Here is a 13571-nt window from a genome sequence, read left to right as displayed (position 1 = left end):
CAGCAAGAAGGTCCTGGGTTCGATTCCCGGCCGGGGTCTTTCTGCATGGAGTTTGCATGTTCTCCCTGTGTATGCGTGGGTTCTCCGGCTTCCTCCCACAGTCCAAAAACATGACTGTCAGGTTAATTGGTCTCTCTAAAATTCTCCCTAGGTGTGAGTATGTGTGTGCATGGTTGTTTGTCCTGTATGTCTCTGTGTTGACCTGCGACAGACTGGCGACCTGTCCAGGGTGACCCCACCTCTCGTAGCTGGAGATAGGTCCTGACCCCATTAGGGACAAAGGGTGAACAGAAAATGGATGGATGGAAATTCCTGTCATTTTCAGAATTAACTAAACAATATAAACTTGATGCTACTCATTTTTTAGAATATCTTCGATTAAAATATCTAATGCAAAGTAAATATGACCTGGAACAACTCATTACAGAATACACAAATTATGGAACTATTTAAAATTGCATCTAGAAAGAAAACTCAATTGATCTACAGAATTTTAAATAGGATTGATTCATCAATATCCATACCTACTTTAAAATGGCAAATAGATCTGAATATAAACCCAGACTGTGAATCCTGGATTAAAATTTGCAATAATATCTCATATATGACAAAAACGCTAATCTTCAGCTCATTCGATATAAAGTACTTCACAGAATCCACTATACAACTCAAAGAATGCATAAAATGGGTTTGGCACAGTCTGAATTGTGCAGAAATTCTTCACAAAATATCTCTGATACATACTTTCATGCTTTATTGTTTGCAAACCTGTTCAACAAATTTGGATAATAGTAACTACATTCCTCTCCAGTAGGTTTGTCTGTCTCATCCCATTATCAGCTTCTCTTTGTTTATTGGGAGACACCACAAACCTTATTAATGATGTTCCAAATACTAAACAACTACTTATAGCTTTAGCCATTGCTAAGAAAAAAATTCCTATGAACTGGAAAATAAGGATCGCCATCAGTGTGACACATTAGAAAAATTTATACATTGGACACATTTCAATGGAAAATAAAATAGACCTTATATGATTCTGATATATACTTTAAATAAAGTGATTTATGTATTACGGTCATTGTGTCCGCCCTGCTTTGCTCTTTTTCGGCATCATTTCTCCCTTCTCATTTCATGTAATTCCTATATGCAATATAACAAATTTCACTCAGTAGAATTAATTTATCAATTCCATCCGTCATATGTCTATATTTACCTGTCTTTCATAATTCATTGTTGTGTTATTATTGCTAGTATTAATATTTTTGTTTTTGTTGGTTTGTTTGTTTTTATTGCTCTACATACTGATGTCATTCATATTACCATTTTTGCTCACAAACTCTCATACACATACAGTTAATAATACTCATTCTTTGCAACACAATGCTCTGTTTTCTTTTTTGCTAGCTCCGTGATTATATTTTTCTTTCATTAACGGAACGTATCACACCATATGTTTTCTATTTTACATTAATACATTGACATTAATAAAGTAAAAAAAAAAAAGAGATAATTTCACTTTTCCACTACAGATGTTGTATTGAGCACTGGCTGCTGCTACCATTGCATTTTATTATATTGTTATCCTTTTTTTAATTTTTGATGGAGCCTATTACCTACATGTAATCACATGAAATAAAAAGCTGAAATAGAAGTCTTGTATTTTAAAAATGCATGACTAATTCATATTTATTCACCTGCACACTGAAAATTTCAGGGAGTGAGGGTGCCTATAAAGCAGGGGTCTCAAACTCCAGTCCTCGAGGGCCGTTGTCCTGCAACTTTTAGATGTGCCTCTGCTGCGCCACACCTGAATAGAATAATTAGGTCATTAGCAAGGCTCTGGAGAACTGATCTACACAAGGAGGAGGTAATTAAGCCATTTCATTCCAGCGTTTTTGTACCTGTGGCACATCTAAAAACTGCAGGACAGTGGCCCTCGAGGACTGGAGTTGCCCACCCCTGACCTAAACGGTGCATGTACACAAGTGCTTTGTAAATTTTCTATGATAATGTTCTTTCAAAAGAATGTTTTCTCATGAATAATTACTATTTGTGTACTGTAGTGTTCTTGCAAAAATTTTGACTAAATTGTGACTGTGATTTTTCTCCAGTGGTGATCATGTGCGCTGGAGCAGACAGGATTCGAGAAATCATGCTTGCAGCACACAAGCAGCAGCTGACCAATGGCAGTTATATGTTTTTTAATGTTAATCTCTTCAATGCCTCTTCGTATGGTGAGTTCACATCATGTTTCTCTTTAAATTAGTTGTTTAAAAAGTTAACAATTAGTATTAATGTTTATGACCTTACTGGAGGATAAAAGGGTAGAGTGCACATGTCTGTACCATGGGATACATTTTGCCTTTTTTTCTTAGATCTACTTCATGTGATCATTTAAAATGACAAATTACATCCAAGAAGTAACATGGACATCAGATTAAAAAACTACAACAGTGATATTATGTTATTTCAAATTTTTTTTATTATTACAAAGCTTGACTATGTAATATATCAGCACCACTTTGCTGACCTGGCTGCACCCTTTAAAAAACAATTGGTAAAAGAAAAGTCCAGATCAGCGTGAATATTAGGATAATCGCCAACAAAACATAAATCCTGTTTATTATCAAGCTACGCCATGAAAAAGTGGAAAAGTCTCCCTTCCATGAAGGTGAGAGAGAACAACATTGTTACCTTAGAATTTAACAAGTGTTTTCTGTAGAACATCTGCATCTGTTTGATTACAAAATAAAAAGCAGTGGTGAGGAAGACACTGGTGGACTTTAATTCATTAAAGTCCTCTTCTGAAGTTGGTTCTACTGGATCCATGTTGTAACTGTATTTCTTAGCGAACCTCACCGTGTTACTCTTGGTCGGGTCCTTGTGTCATGATTTGCGGTTAGGGATGGTGAGGAAGACGCTGTGGACCCAAGTTGAAATGAAGAAAATTATGATTTAATGAAGTCAGAAAAATAATAATCTAAAATCCAGGCAGCACAGCGTGAGCGGAAGGCTAAGGCTGAAAACTGGTAGCAGCTGTTAACGTAATAGACATCTGACAACTGACCTGACAAGACAACTAGACAAGGACTCTACAAGGAACAAGGAACACAGGTGGGATTAAATACACAGAGGGTAATCAGGGAAACAAGACACAGCTTGAAACAATCAAGGGGTAGACAGGACAACACGGAGACTCAATAGACACAGAAACCTAAATGAATACACAGAAAAAAATAAATCCTTACAGAGCACTTTTTATTATGGCAGCTGACAAAACACAAACTATGTGGGACGTTATTGCGCCCTCTACTGCGCATGTGGGACACTTTCAGGTCGTTTGAAGTTCACACTGGAGATCGCATACAAGTTCCATATATTTGGAAGTGTGATGACCACACCAAAAAAATTAAATTTGGCAAAAAAACCAAACAAACAAAAAAAAGGAAATGGTTCACTTCAGGTTCCTTTGTGAATGCAGTGGACTTTCAAATCCAACTGGAGCCTACTGCTCATCCTAAACCTGGTCTGTAAGCCATGATTTTGTGAAGGTAAGACAGCAATTTTTCTCATTTTGAAAATGTGTTTACATCTAAAGCCCACTAAGCTTGTTCTAGATGCTTTTGGCTTTTATTTGGGCTCATATGTTTTATCCTCTGCTGTAGTCTCTCTCTTTTTACCATTTTCCCATCAAACAGTTATTTGTTGGTAAATGCTCTGTAGGAATATTATGTGACAAGAGGTTATGAGTTGAAAAACAGAGGGATAGATGCGTCTCCATCTTACTGCAGTGTTAATGCAATAAGCTGAATTTTGTGGGTGAAAATTGCAGAAAAATTTGAAGTAAACTGCAGAAGACTTGCAGAAATGTACAAAATGGGCAGAAGCAGTAGAAGAAAGCAAAAGCCGGCAAAACACATAGAAAAACTGTTGAATAAAAGTAAAAACTTTCAGACAATGCAAATGTCCCACACAAAGACTGTTAGAAACCGGTGCATAATACTGCTTTCAAAACTAAACTGTAAGGTTTCTGCAGTTTATGAGGTAAAATGAGTCACAAAGCTAAAGCTAGCTGATATACAAATAATAGCATGGAAGTTATCACTAGCAAGTTGGCCCATGCAGTGTGAAACAGCCCATGTAAAAGCTAAAATTAGCTACAAAGGTAAAGCTGGCTAACCTACCAATGACAGGATCTAGGTTAGCACTAGCACATTAACCTACAATAACGTATTCCATGCTGTCTGAAAAAAAACATGTAAAAGCGAAAATGAGCTAAAATGCCAATTGATACCATCTACTCTAGACAAGCACTAGCATGTTGACCTACAGCAACATATTCCATGCAGAGTAAAAAAACCTATGTAAAAACTAAAACTAGCTCAAAAGCTAAAGCTAGCTAAAATACTGACAGCTATCACTAGAATCTTGATGTATAACATACTCTATGCATTGTGATAAAACCCATGTAATAAATAAATATAGCTAAAATGTAATATTAGCTAAAATGTTGTGAATTGCATGTGAGGTAGCACCAGCATGTTGACTAACATTAACCCACTCCATTCAGTCTGTTAGGTTTGGCTCATTATCAAAATTTAATGTCTACTAATCAAAAACCTTAAAGTTATTTCCAATAAAAAGAAACCTGGTATAATTTAAATATTCTGAACTTAATTACCACAGCTAATATTAGTTGTGGAACACAAAACTGATTTATAAACTTGATTTTGTAAACTAAACTATAAATCTGAAATACAGCTTATATACAGGTTTTTCTCTAATAAAGGATACATCTGTGCCATCTGGTCCTCCATGGGTGAAATCGCTGTGGTAATGAGACGATTAAACAAAAAACGCAAACACGCAATAAAAATGAGTTAATGTTGATCCTCTTTTAGTCTGATCCTCCTCGGTTGTCAACCTCAGGTTTCCACCTGAGCGTCCGTCGCTCACTGAAAATTGAATTATTATGCCAATTTAAACAGCGAGTTTTAAGGAGAAGGTGAAATCTCCTTGTGAGGAAACTGCATCCTGTGACATCACCTATCACAGGTTGTTAAAACAGACATTGCATCATCAACATGAGTTTCATTAGCATCAGAAACATATTTACAACATTCTTTAGTGTCATCTTCATTAATGTCAGCATAATCAAACAATGGCTTAAACTTAAAGAAAGTAAATTTGGCTTTGTCATTTTCCATCAGGGGAATTACTTTAATCCTTTTTATCAAAGAACGCAGAGTTTGAATGAGACCACATCCGCAGGGCACCAGGAAAACAGTTGCAAAGCTGTAATGACAAAACAGAGATCAGATTCTCCAAAGGCATCATTCATTTGTGTAGTCATCACAAATATCTTCAATTCACTGTGTCCAAGTGAATTCTCCACCGCTCGTGGCTCTGTGGCTGCTATCGTTGAAATAAGTGTGAAACCGCTTCTCCAAGCAGTCACACTCTTCCTCAGAGACAACAGCTTTTGTTGTAGTTCAGAGTCAGGCTTGGAGCTCAGAACTCCAAGCCAGTCTGTATGTAGTAAGCCATGAGCAACTCATCACATGAAGCCTTATCTCCTACTTGTCCAGTTCTGCTCACAGATACGTTTTCTTGAATGTTGTTTTGGATGATTGATCTTGCATTCTGCTGAAGAAGTAGGGGTCTTGGGAGGTTCAGCGGGAGGACACAGGGGACTTCTTGACACAGGCTTGAGTAACGAGATGTGAAAAACAGGACAGATCTGCAGACTGTCTGGGAGAATGAGACGGCAGAAACAGGGCTGAGGACAGACTGAATCTCAAATGGACCGATGAACCTGAGGGGCAGTTTTTTGCAGGATCCTTTCAGACGGATATATTTGGTAGAGAGCCTTCTGATAAGGATTGTATTCTGAGGCCGGGACTCTTTTACGGTTAATCAGTTATTGATTCTGTTCACACATGCGGTTGAGGGCAGCGGAGATGGTTCGAGGTATGTTTACATCTGCGGATGAAATGTTGGACTGAAGTGACAACCGCCTCCCTTTCCTCTGAAGGAAAGAGTGGTGGTTGATATGCCATGGAGGCCTCGAAAGGGGACAGACTGATGGCAACAGACATATGGGTGTTGTGGGCATATTAAACCCAGATCAGTTGAGTCTGGGTTGGCCACCAGGCTCAACTGACTTTGTGTGGGTTGAATGCACTGATGCAGCGCAGAGTAGACTAATTCCTGGTTCATTCTCAGTCTGGCCATTAGTTTGTGGGTGGAACCCAGAGCTGAGTGCCACCTTGGCACCAAGAGCATTGGATAAAGCCTTCCAGACTCTGGATGTGAATTAGGGGCCTGTCAGACAGGATTTCCCGGGGGATGCCATGCACCTGGAAAACGTATTTCAAGAGAAGCTGTGTATTCACAATGGTAACTTTTTGAGAGGGACAAGATGACAAGCCTTGGAAAACTGGTCGACTATGGTGAAAATGGTGGTAAACCTCTTGAAAACTGGTAGGCCTGTGTTATTACGGAGGCGTCCACCTCCACAATAAACTGGACTTAGGGGTCTGGTTAAGATAGAATACCAGCTTAAGAAAACTTCAGGTTGAGGAGTTCGAATGCCTTATCTGCCTGGGGTGACCATTGAAACCATTGTTTAGGAGAGGGGAGTTGTGTGAGAGGAGCGACGGTTTGGCTGAAGTTTTTTATAAAGTGGCGGTAGAAATTTGCGAAGCCCAGACTTGCCTTCACCTGCCCACTCTCAAGGACATAACCCAGGAAATTAATACATGTAACATGAAACTCGCACTTCTCTGCTTTGACAACTAGTTTGTTCTCTAACAGGCATTGGAGTACTAGATGCACATGTCTCTGATGTTCCTCTAACTACTAGAAAAATATCAGAATGTTTCTCAAGCGAGCAGAGAGTCTGAACAAAAACTAAGTATGAGCGTGAGGAGAAGTTTTGAGTACAATCTTACAAGTTTTGAGAAGAAAGATATGAAGTCCTGCTTTCAAAATAAAAATGTGAGCAAAAGTATTAAAAGTTTTGAGAACAAAATATCTGAAATCCTGCTTTCAGACTGAAAATGTCTGATCTTGGATTATGACAGAAAAAATTCTCCATAAAGGAACAGGTGATGTCAAGAAAGGATTACCTGTGCTCCATTGCTATTCCTGGTGGTCAGCGGGCGCACCCTAGTGGTCCACGAGGTACTGCATGTAAACAAACGTTTATTTGCTAGCTTACTAAATGATTGTTTTAAAAATAATGATGGAAAACTGGCTTAAAACCAAGTCACTCGTAAGAAAAGCTGCAGATACTGATTGAACGAAAGCAACTCCAGGACTACTTATATGATCAGAGGAGGCTTACTCACAATCACACCTTTGCATAATGAGATCTCATATAAAACAGCAAATATTTTAGTTCTTTAGAAGACGCAACTTATTAAACTGCTACTGCCAGCATTCTTGAAAACAACTGGAGGAAACATAATGGAATCTCAAACACAAATTTTCTAAAGGTCTTATTGGCTCTAGCGCCCTTTATTTGATAGTGAATCGACAGGAAAATGGGTAATGAGAGAGGGAGAAGCAAAGGTCACAGGCAGGGACTCGAACCTGTGAAGACTGCGTCAATTACTAAGACCTCCATATGTGGGTTGTGCTTTACCCCTGTGCTATCACAGCACCCTATTAAACACACATTTAATTTAAAAAAATTTAATGTTTCTGCTGTCTGTAGCAGGGTTTGGTGAGGTACAGTACACCGTGCTTGGACAGGCCACCAGCCCATCACAGACCAACACAAAAACACAGGACAACAACCATTCACACTCGCACCTAAGAGCAATTTCGGGTAACTTTGGACTGTAGGAGAAAAGTGGGATATGCAGAGAAAAACCCTGCAGCATGCAAAGAGAACATGTAAACCTGGCACAGAAATTTATCTCCACATAACAAGATAATTATCTCTTCATAATTTACTTAGGTCATTTTGTCTGATGTTTAAATTAACTGACCTTGAAACAGCGGTGAGAAAAAGAAGAAATCTATATGGGGCAAATAGTTTTTAATAGCACTACGTGTAGGTGTTAACATACAAGTTTTCTGCTGGTGGTTAATATCACGTCACAGAATTATTAAGTAAGAAACTATGAACAATCAACACTAAAATGACCTTGTTCTAAAACCTGTTTTACATCTGTACCCCGAGGAGTAATATGCTTGGAAGTGGCTTGGTGAAAATAATAAGGATTGCCCAAGGGTTGGGACTTTGCTGCATTAATTTTGATTAATTAATTACATAGATTTTAACATGTTAAAAATGTTAATGCATTTAATCACTTTTTTCATAAAAAGCTGGTACAACCATAAATCTGATGCACAAGCTACAACACCAAATATGAAGCAACAGCCGCAGCAGGACAGGTAGACATAGTCGATACTGTTGGCCAACTGGGTGTGTAACACACAAGGGTGAAACAAATATTAAAACGTAATGAAAGTAATCATTCTGTCATAACTCTGAGAACAGAATGGAGAATGCAGAATAGAGAATGCGGATTATCTGGAGGATCCAGTCCAGAGGAAGTATAAGCCTGTGAGATAGCCTCACACAACCAGTGAGAAAGCATGCCCCACAGCGTTGTCTCTGAAACGCTGAGAGCAACGCAGTGCAGACGTTCACACCATGTAACATGAGAGCATGCGCACGGGGCAGAGGAGATGAGATGCAGCTCCCTCCTCAAAGTTATGAGGAGGAGGGTAAAAGACCTCCAAAGATATCTCCCTTGATCTGAACAAGCTTGTGATGCTTTTAGGAGTAAAAACAGGGTTGGGACGCAGCACTGCCAAGCTACCATCGGCTCGTATTCTGAGGCAAGAGGGAGCAACAGAGAGTGCGGATAAATCGCTCACTCTCTTAGCAGATGTGAGGGCCAACAGCAGAGCAGTTTTAAAAGACAGGAACTTAAGGGGAGCCTGATCTAAAAGCTTCAACCAGAGCATGCTCTGTCAAATCTTATAGAGTACACCTCTCCGAAACCATTTCATCAGTGGGTGGTTGAAGACCATTCTGTCACCAAACCCTCATGCAGGAGGAAATAGTTGCAGCATAAGTCTTAATGGTGCTGAAAGCTAAATTTCTGTCCATCAGCTGCGGGAGAAATGACAGCACGCAGCCTAGAAGACATGAAATAGGCTCCACTCCCTCTCCCACGCACCAGCATTGAAAGGCTGACCACTTTGATGTATTTAATGTTGTAGAGGAAGCGGCTTGTGCGCCCTGAATTGTGCACACTACGTTCTGGGGGAGACCGAGCCTCTCTAGACGCGTCTGTTTAGCCACCAGACCCAGAGACACTGGGGCATCTATCTCTGGGTGGCTCCTGATCGGTCCCCTGGCCTTGAGGAGTGCATCCTCCCTCCATGGCAGCTTCCACGATCGACCTGACAGCAGCTGCTGCAGGCTGGGAAACCACGGCATGTTTTTGCGCTCGGTTGCCACCAGCGCAGTTCCAGAGGACAGCTGTTCCTCTGGAACTCGGTCCAGGAGCCGTGGAATCAATGGAAATGGGGGAAACGCATGAAGGAGCATTTTTGGCCACAGGCTGTGGGCGAAGGCGTCCACTACTAATGGTGGATCCTCCCTTGGGTTCAGTAAGAACCACAGCTGGCACTGTGCATTCTCTCGTGTGGTGAACAGGTCCACTGCCTCTCTGCTGAATCTGCTCCATATTTGAGCGATCAGCTCAGGATGGAGTCTCTAATCCCCATGGCGAGGACCGCCCCTGGACATGATGTCCGCTTTCCTGTTCAAGACGTTAGGGATGTATACTGCTCTGATGGAGAGCAGGTATACTCACACACAACACAGCAGCTGTCTGGCACTGTCTAACAACTGAGTGGAGCGCATACCTCCCTGGTGATTTATGTAGGCTGTTGCCACTCTGTTGTAGAGAGCAAAGTGTTGAGTCACCATCAGCAACGTTGAGGAGCTCCAGCACGTTTATGTCAAGAGACATGTGGTCTGGCCACTGTGCTCCCACCACCTGAGACAGACATGTTCCTCCCCATCGCGTTCTGCTCTGGAGATGATAGGACCATCTTAACAATCCCCCTGAATGGCAGAGGGCTGGTTCCAAACTGCAGTGTGTAACCCCTGTTGACCCATCCACCTCTCCAGGGAACATGTCCACCGCCACTCTGAGTACCATTCTGAAAGTGGGCATGCATTTATGTGAGGTGCTATGGTCTGCATGGACTCCAGCCATGTTAGAGCCCCGACCGCCATCCCCTGCCTCGGAGAATCTCTGGGATGACCCATGGGGGGCTCAGGCAGAAAGGGCTGGCTGTTAGCCTCCATGCTGCGAACACAGTCACATGCTCCATGTGACTGTGCTCATGCAGAGCGAGGGCGAACCTGTGCGCTTCCTGAGGGAGAGTCAAGGTACTTGAGACGCAGTTTTGGCATGGACTGCAGCCGGACAGATGATGAGCCTTCACCACTCACAAGGTGAGATGAGTGCGAAGCGGCAGTCGCAATCCCAGTAGGCTCTGACAGGTCACAGAATTCACTCCTAGATTCAGACTAGGCAGAAAAAAATCTGTGTTTAAACCACAGACCTGTGGCACCTCCTAAACAGCTGTTTAGAGCAGGCATGGGAAATGTGTGTGAGGAAGTTGCTGTGAGATCAGCTGATCTGACAGGCGAGTTGGAACTTGAAAGAATTTTGTTCTCAGTGACATGTTTGTGTTTTATTTCAAAACATTTCACATCACACACATTCCCCCCAGCTAGTAATTTCCTAGCTTGTCTGCTCCATGGTCCCAGCGGCTGGCCAGTCCAGGATGGACTCCAGGTCCTTCTGGAGCTTCTCAGCCATTGATGGTGATGGGCAGAGCCAGGTGGTCCCCTGGATCAGAGTGGCCCAGGCAGCAATCCGTGAGGAACAAACCACTGAGGTGGTGCACAGATGGAGTATGGCGTCAGCCACCTTACAGAGACAGCCCTTCAGCTCCTCTGGCAAGGCGGCTTCCTCCACCCTCTTGGAGATGCCGTATGCCAACATAGCAGCATTATTTCTGGCTGCCGTTATCTGATAGGAGCACTGATGGACCCGGTCAGAGAACCTGGTAATCAGTTGATCATGCTTAGAAGGGGGCACAGGCCGCTGGTCTAATTGTATGTCTTGGCCCCAAGCATGTCAACGAGGCCCAGATCCACAGGGGGAACAGAGGGAAAACTCCACTCTGTGAACCTCTCCACCCTGGTGATAGGTGCATAGGTGGAGACAGGCGCCCTCACCATCGCGGGGTCAGCTGCTATCTCAGCTAAGTATGTCTTTATGGCGGGAAACTGAGCCCAGATGGGGTGCAGGTGACGATTTGAGGTGGAGCCAAATCGTCCCGCCAGATCGTTTGAAAATGGGTTTTAAAGAAATTTTCAATCAGCGCATTCTACAATATACTTATCACTTTTGTAAAATACATTGCCATGTTTGTACAGTATCACATTTATACACCCATCCATCCATCCATCCATCTTCTTCCGCTTATCCGAGGGGGTAGCAGCTTCAGAAGGGAGGCCCAGACTTCCCTCTCCCCAGCCACTTCTTCTAGCTCCTCCGGGGGAATCCCGAGGCGTTCCCAGGCCAGCCGAGAGACATAGTCCCTCCAGCGTGTCCTGGGTCTTCCCCGGGGCCTCCTCCCGGTGGGACGTGCCCGGAACACCTCACCAGGGAGGCGTCCAGGAGGCATCCTGACCAGATGCCCGAGCCACCACATTTATACACATTATATTTTATTTTTATTTTATTACTTTATTATTACTCAGTGGTGGTTGTTGTGTGTCTTGTCTCTATGCTGCTGTAACTGCGAAATAATTTCCCTGCTGGGATGAATAAAGTAATTCTATTCTATTCTATTTATAACATGATAGTGTTTGATATTCTTTTTCCTTTGTGACAGCAATACACTTCTGTATTTTTACAAAGAGGTTTAATAGAAATCAAAAAATACACAAAAATTGTAGAGCATAGCCTCTACATGGGCTTTATTTTATTTCCTCAAATAAAAAAAACGATCTAATGGAATCCTGGACTAGATTACTGTTGTGTCCAAGTAGTGCAAAAATGAGTTGGCCAATGGCCAAGGCTATTCAATTCTTAAGTAGTATCTCAATGCTAAATATGTTGCAGCACAGACGTCCCCAATGCTAATGTCAGCATCCACAGTCCACGTTTCTAAAGAAGTAGTAGGAGTTCCATAAATGATCAGGGGTTCCTGAAACACTTTGAAAGCTTCATAGATTATAGTAGCAATTTGTGCCAATCTGATGGTTTAATAACCTTAAATAATAGATTAAAAATAATAAATATATTTGTTGTTGAGCTATGTCTTTCTGACATACGGGTTCAATGTCCAATAGCTCATCTTGACTTAAAAAAAAAAAGAGCTCAGAATTTAATTACAAAATTATTATTTTTGCAAATTATCTAATAATTTTGCAAAAGGGGGGAGTTTTCAATTAAAATGTGATTAATTAAACATTAAACATTCCAGGCAATGGCTCTTGGAAGAGGGAGGATGAGTTTGACGACGATGCCAGACAAGCCTATGCCTCCCTAAACACAGTGACACTACTCAGAACAGTCAAGCCAGAGTATGAGAACTTCTCCATGGAGATGAAAAGATCCATAGAGGGACTTGGCCTTCACGACTGCAATGACTGTGGAAATGTATGTATCTCTGCCTGTTGCAAATAAAACAATTGTTCACATTCTTTTACATACAACTGATACTCATGTGATGACAAAATTTGTAAAAATGTTTTATTATTTTAATGATGATTACCCCTTGTCCTCATTTTTGGCAATTATGTTTCTACTACTTAAGATAATAATTTAGAAATTGATTATTGGGATTCATCTTCCTGATATACTCTAAGATCTTTGCTTTTTTTAATCGTGGCTCACTAGTCCTTGGCCTCTGTTCTATAGCATGCAGTCTAAGGGTGATGAAATGAGGTAGATGACCGAGCAGTAAAAAGGACAGTCAGGAACAAGTTGAACTTAAAAAAAGGGTAATAGGGTAATGAGTAATAGGGTTTCTTTTATTTAACCCTATTACTCAAGTTGTATGATTGAACATTACTCCATCTGTGTGGCTATAACTGTAGCCATCACATTGAGAGATTCCTTTTCTTAACATCATTGGGATCTTTCTACGCATTTGTTCAAGCTATTGTAACTCCATGTCATCTTTTGATTGGTAGCACAAATGTATTGATAACTTTGACTTTGTTTCATTGATCATGTACTTATTATGTTATCTAGATTGAAACTTGGATGACCTTGGGGTATTATGGGGTAATATACATTGAAGCTATAATAACAATCATAACAGGTTTTATTTACCCTACTGAAAAAATTATATACTTTAATATATTTCAAATATACTTACATTTGTGAAAGTACCTTTAAAGTATACTAAGTATTAAGTATACTTAAGTATAAGTATATATCTATAAATATATACAAAGTATACTAAAAGGATTCTTGTACCAATTTTGACATAACTTTAAACACCCT

The 13571-nt window shown here is 41.0% G+C and overlaps 1 protein-coding gene across 1 annotated transcript in view; it reads left to right on the top strand.

Annotated features, from left to right (window-relative positions):
• Positions 1-13571, top strand: part of npr3 (natriuretic peptide receptor 3) — a 62572-nt gene that overhangs the window by 26135 nt on the left and 22866 nt on the right. The window contains exons 2-3 of the mRNA XM_023344021.1: positions 2115-2237; positions 12544-12719. Of these exons, the coding sequence (XP_023199789.1) occupies positions 2115-2237; positions 12544-12719 (299 nt within the window). The remainder of the gene's footprint in view (positions 1-2114; positions 2238-12543; positions 12720-13571) is intronic.

Source organism: Xiphophorus maculatus, chromosome 12 (assembly GCF_002775205.1).
Source record: "Xiphophorus maculatus strain JP 163 A chromosome 12, X_maculatus-5.0-male, whole genome shotgun sequence".
Taxonomy (NCBI): domain Eukaryota; kingdom Metazoa; phylum Chordata; class Actinopteri; order Cyprinodontiformes; family Poeciliidae; genus Xiphophorus; species Xiphophorus maculatus.
The sequence above is the reverse complement of the archived record's forward strand: the minus strand, read 5'-3'. Positions and strand labels throughout refer to the sequence as shown.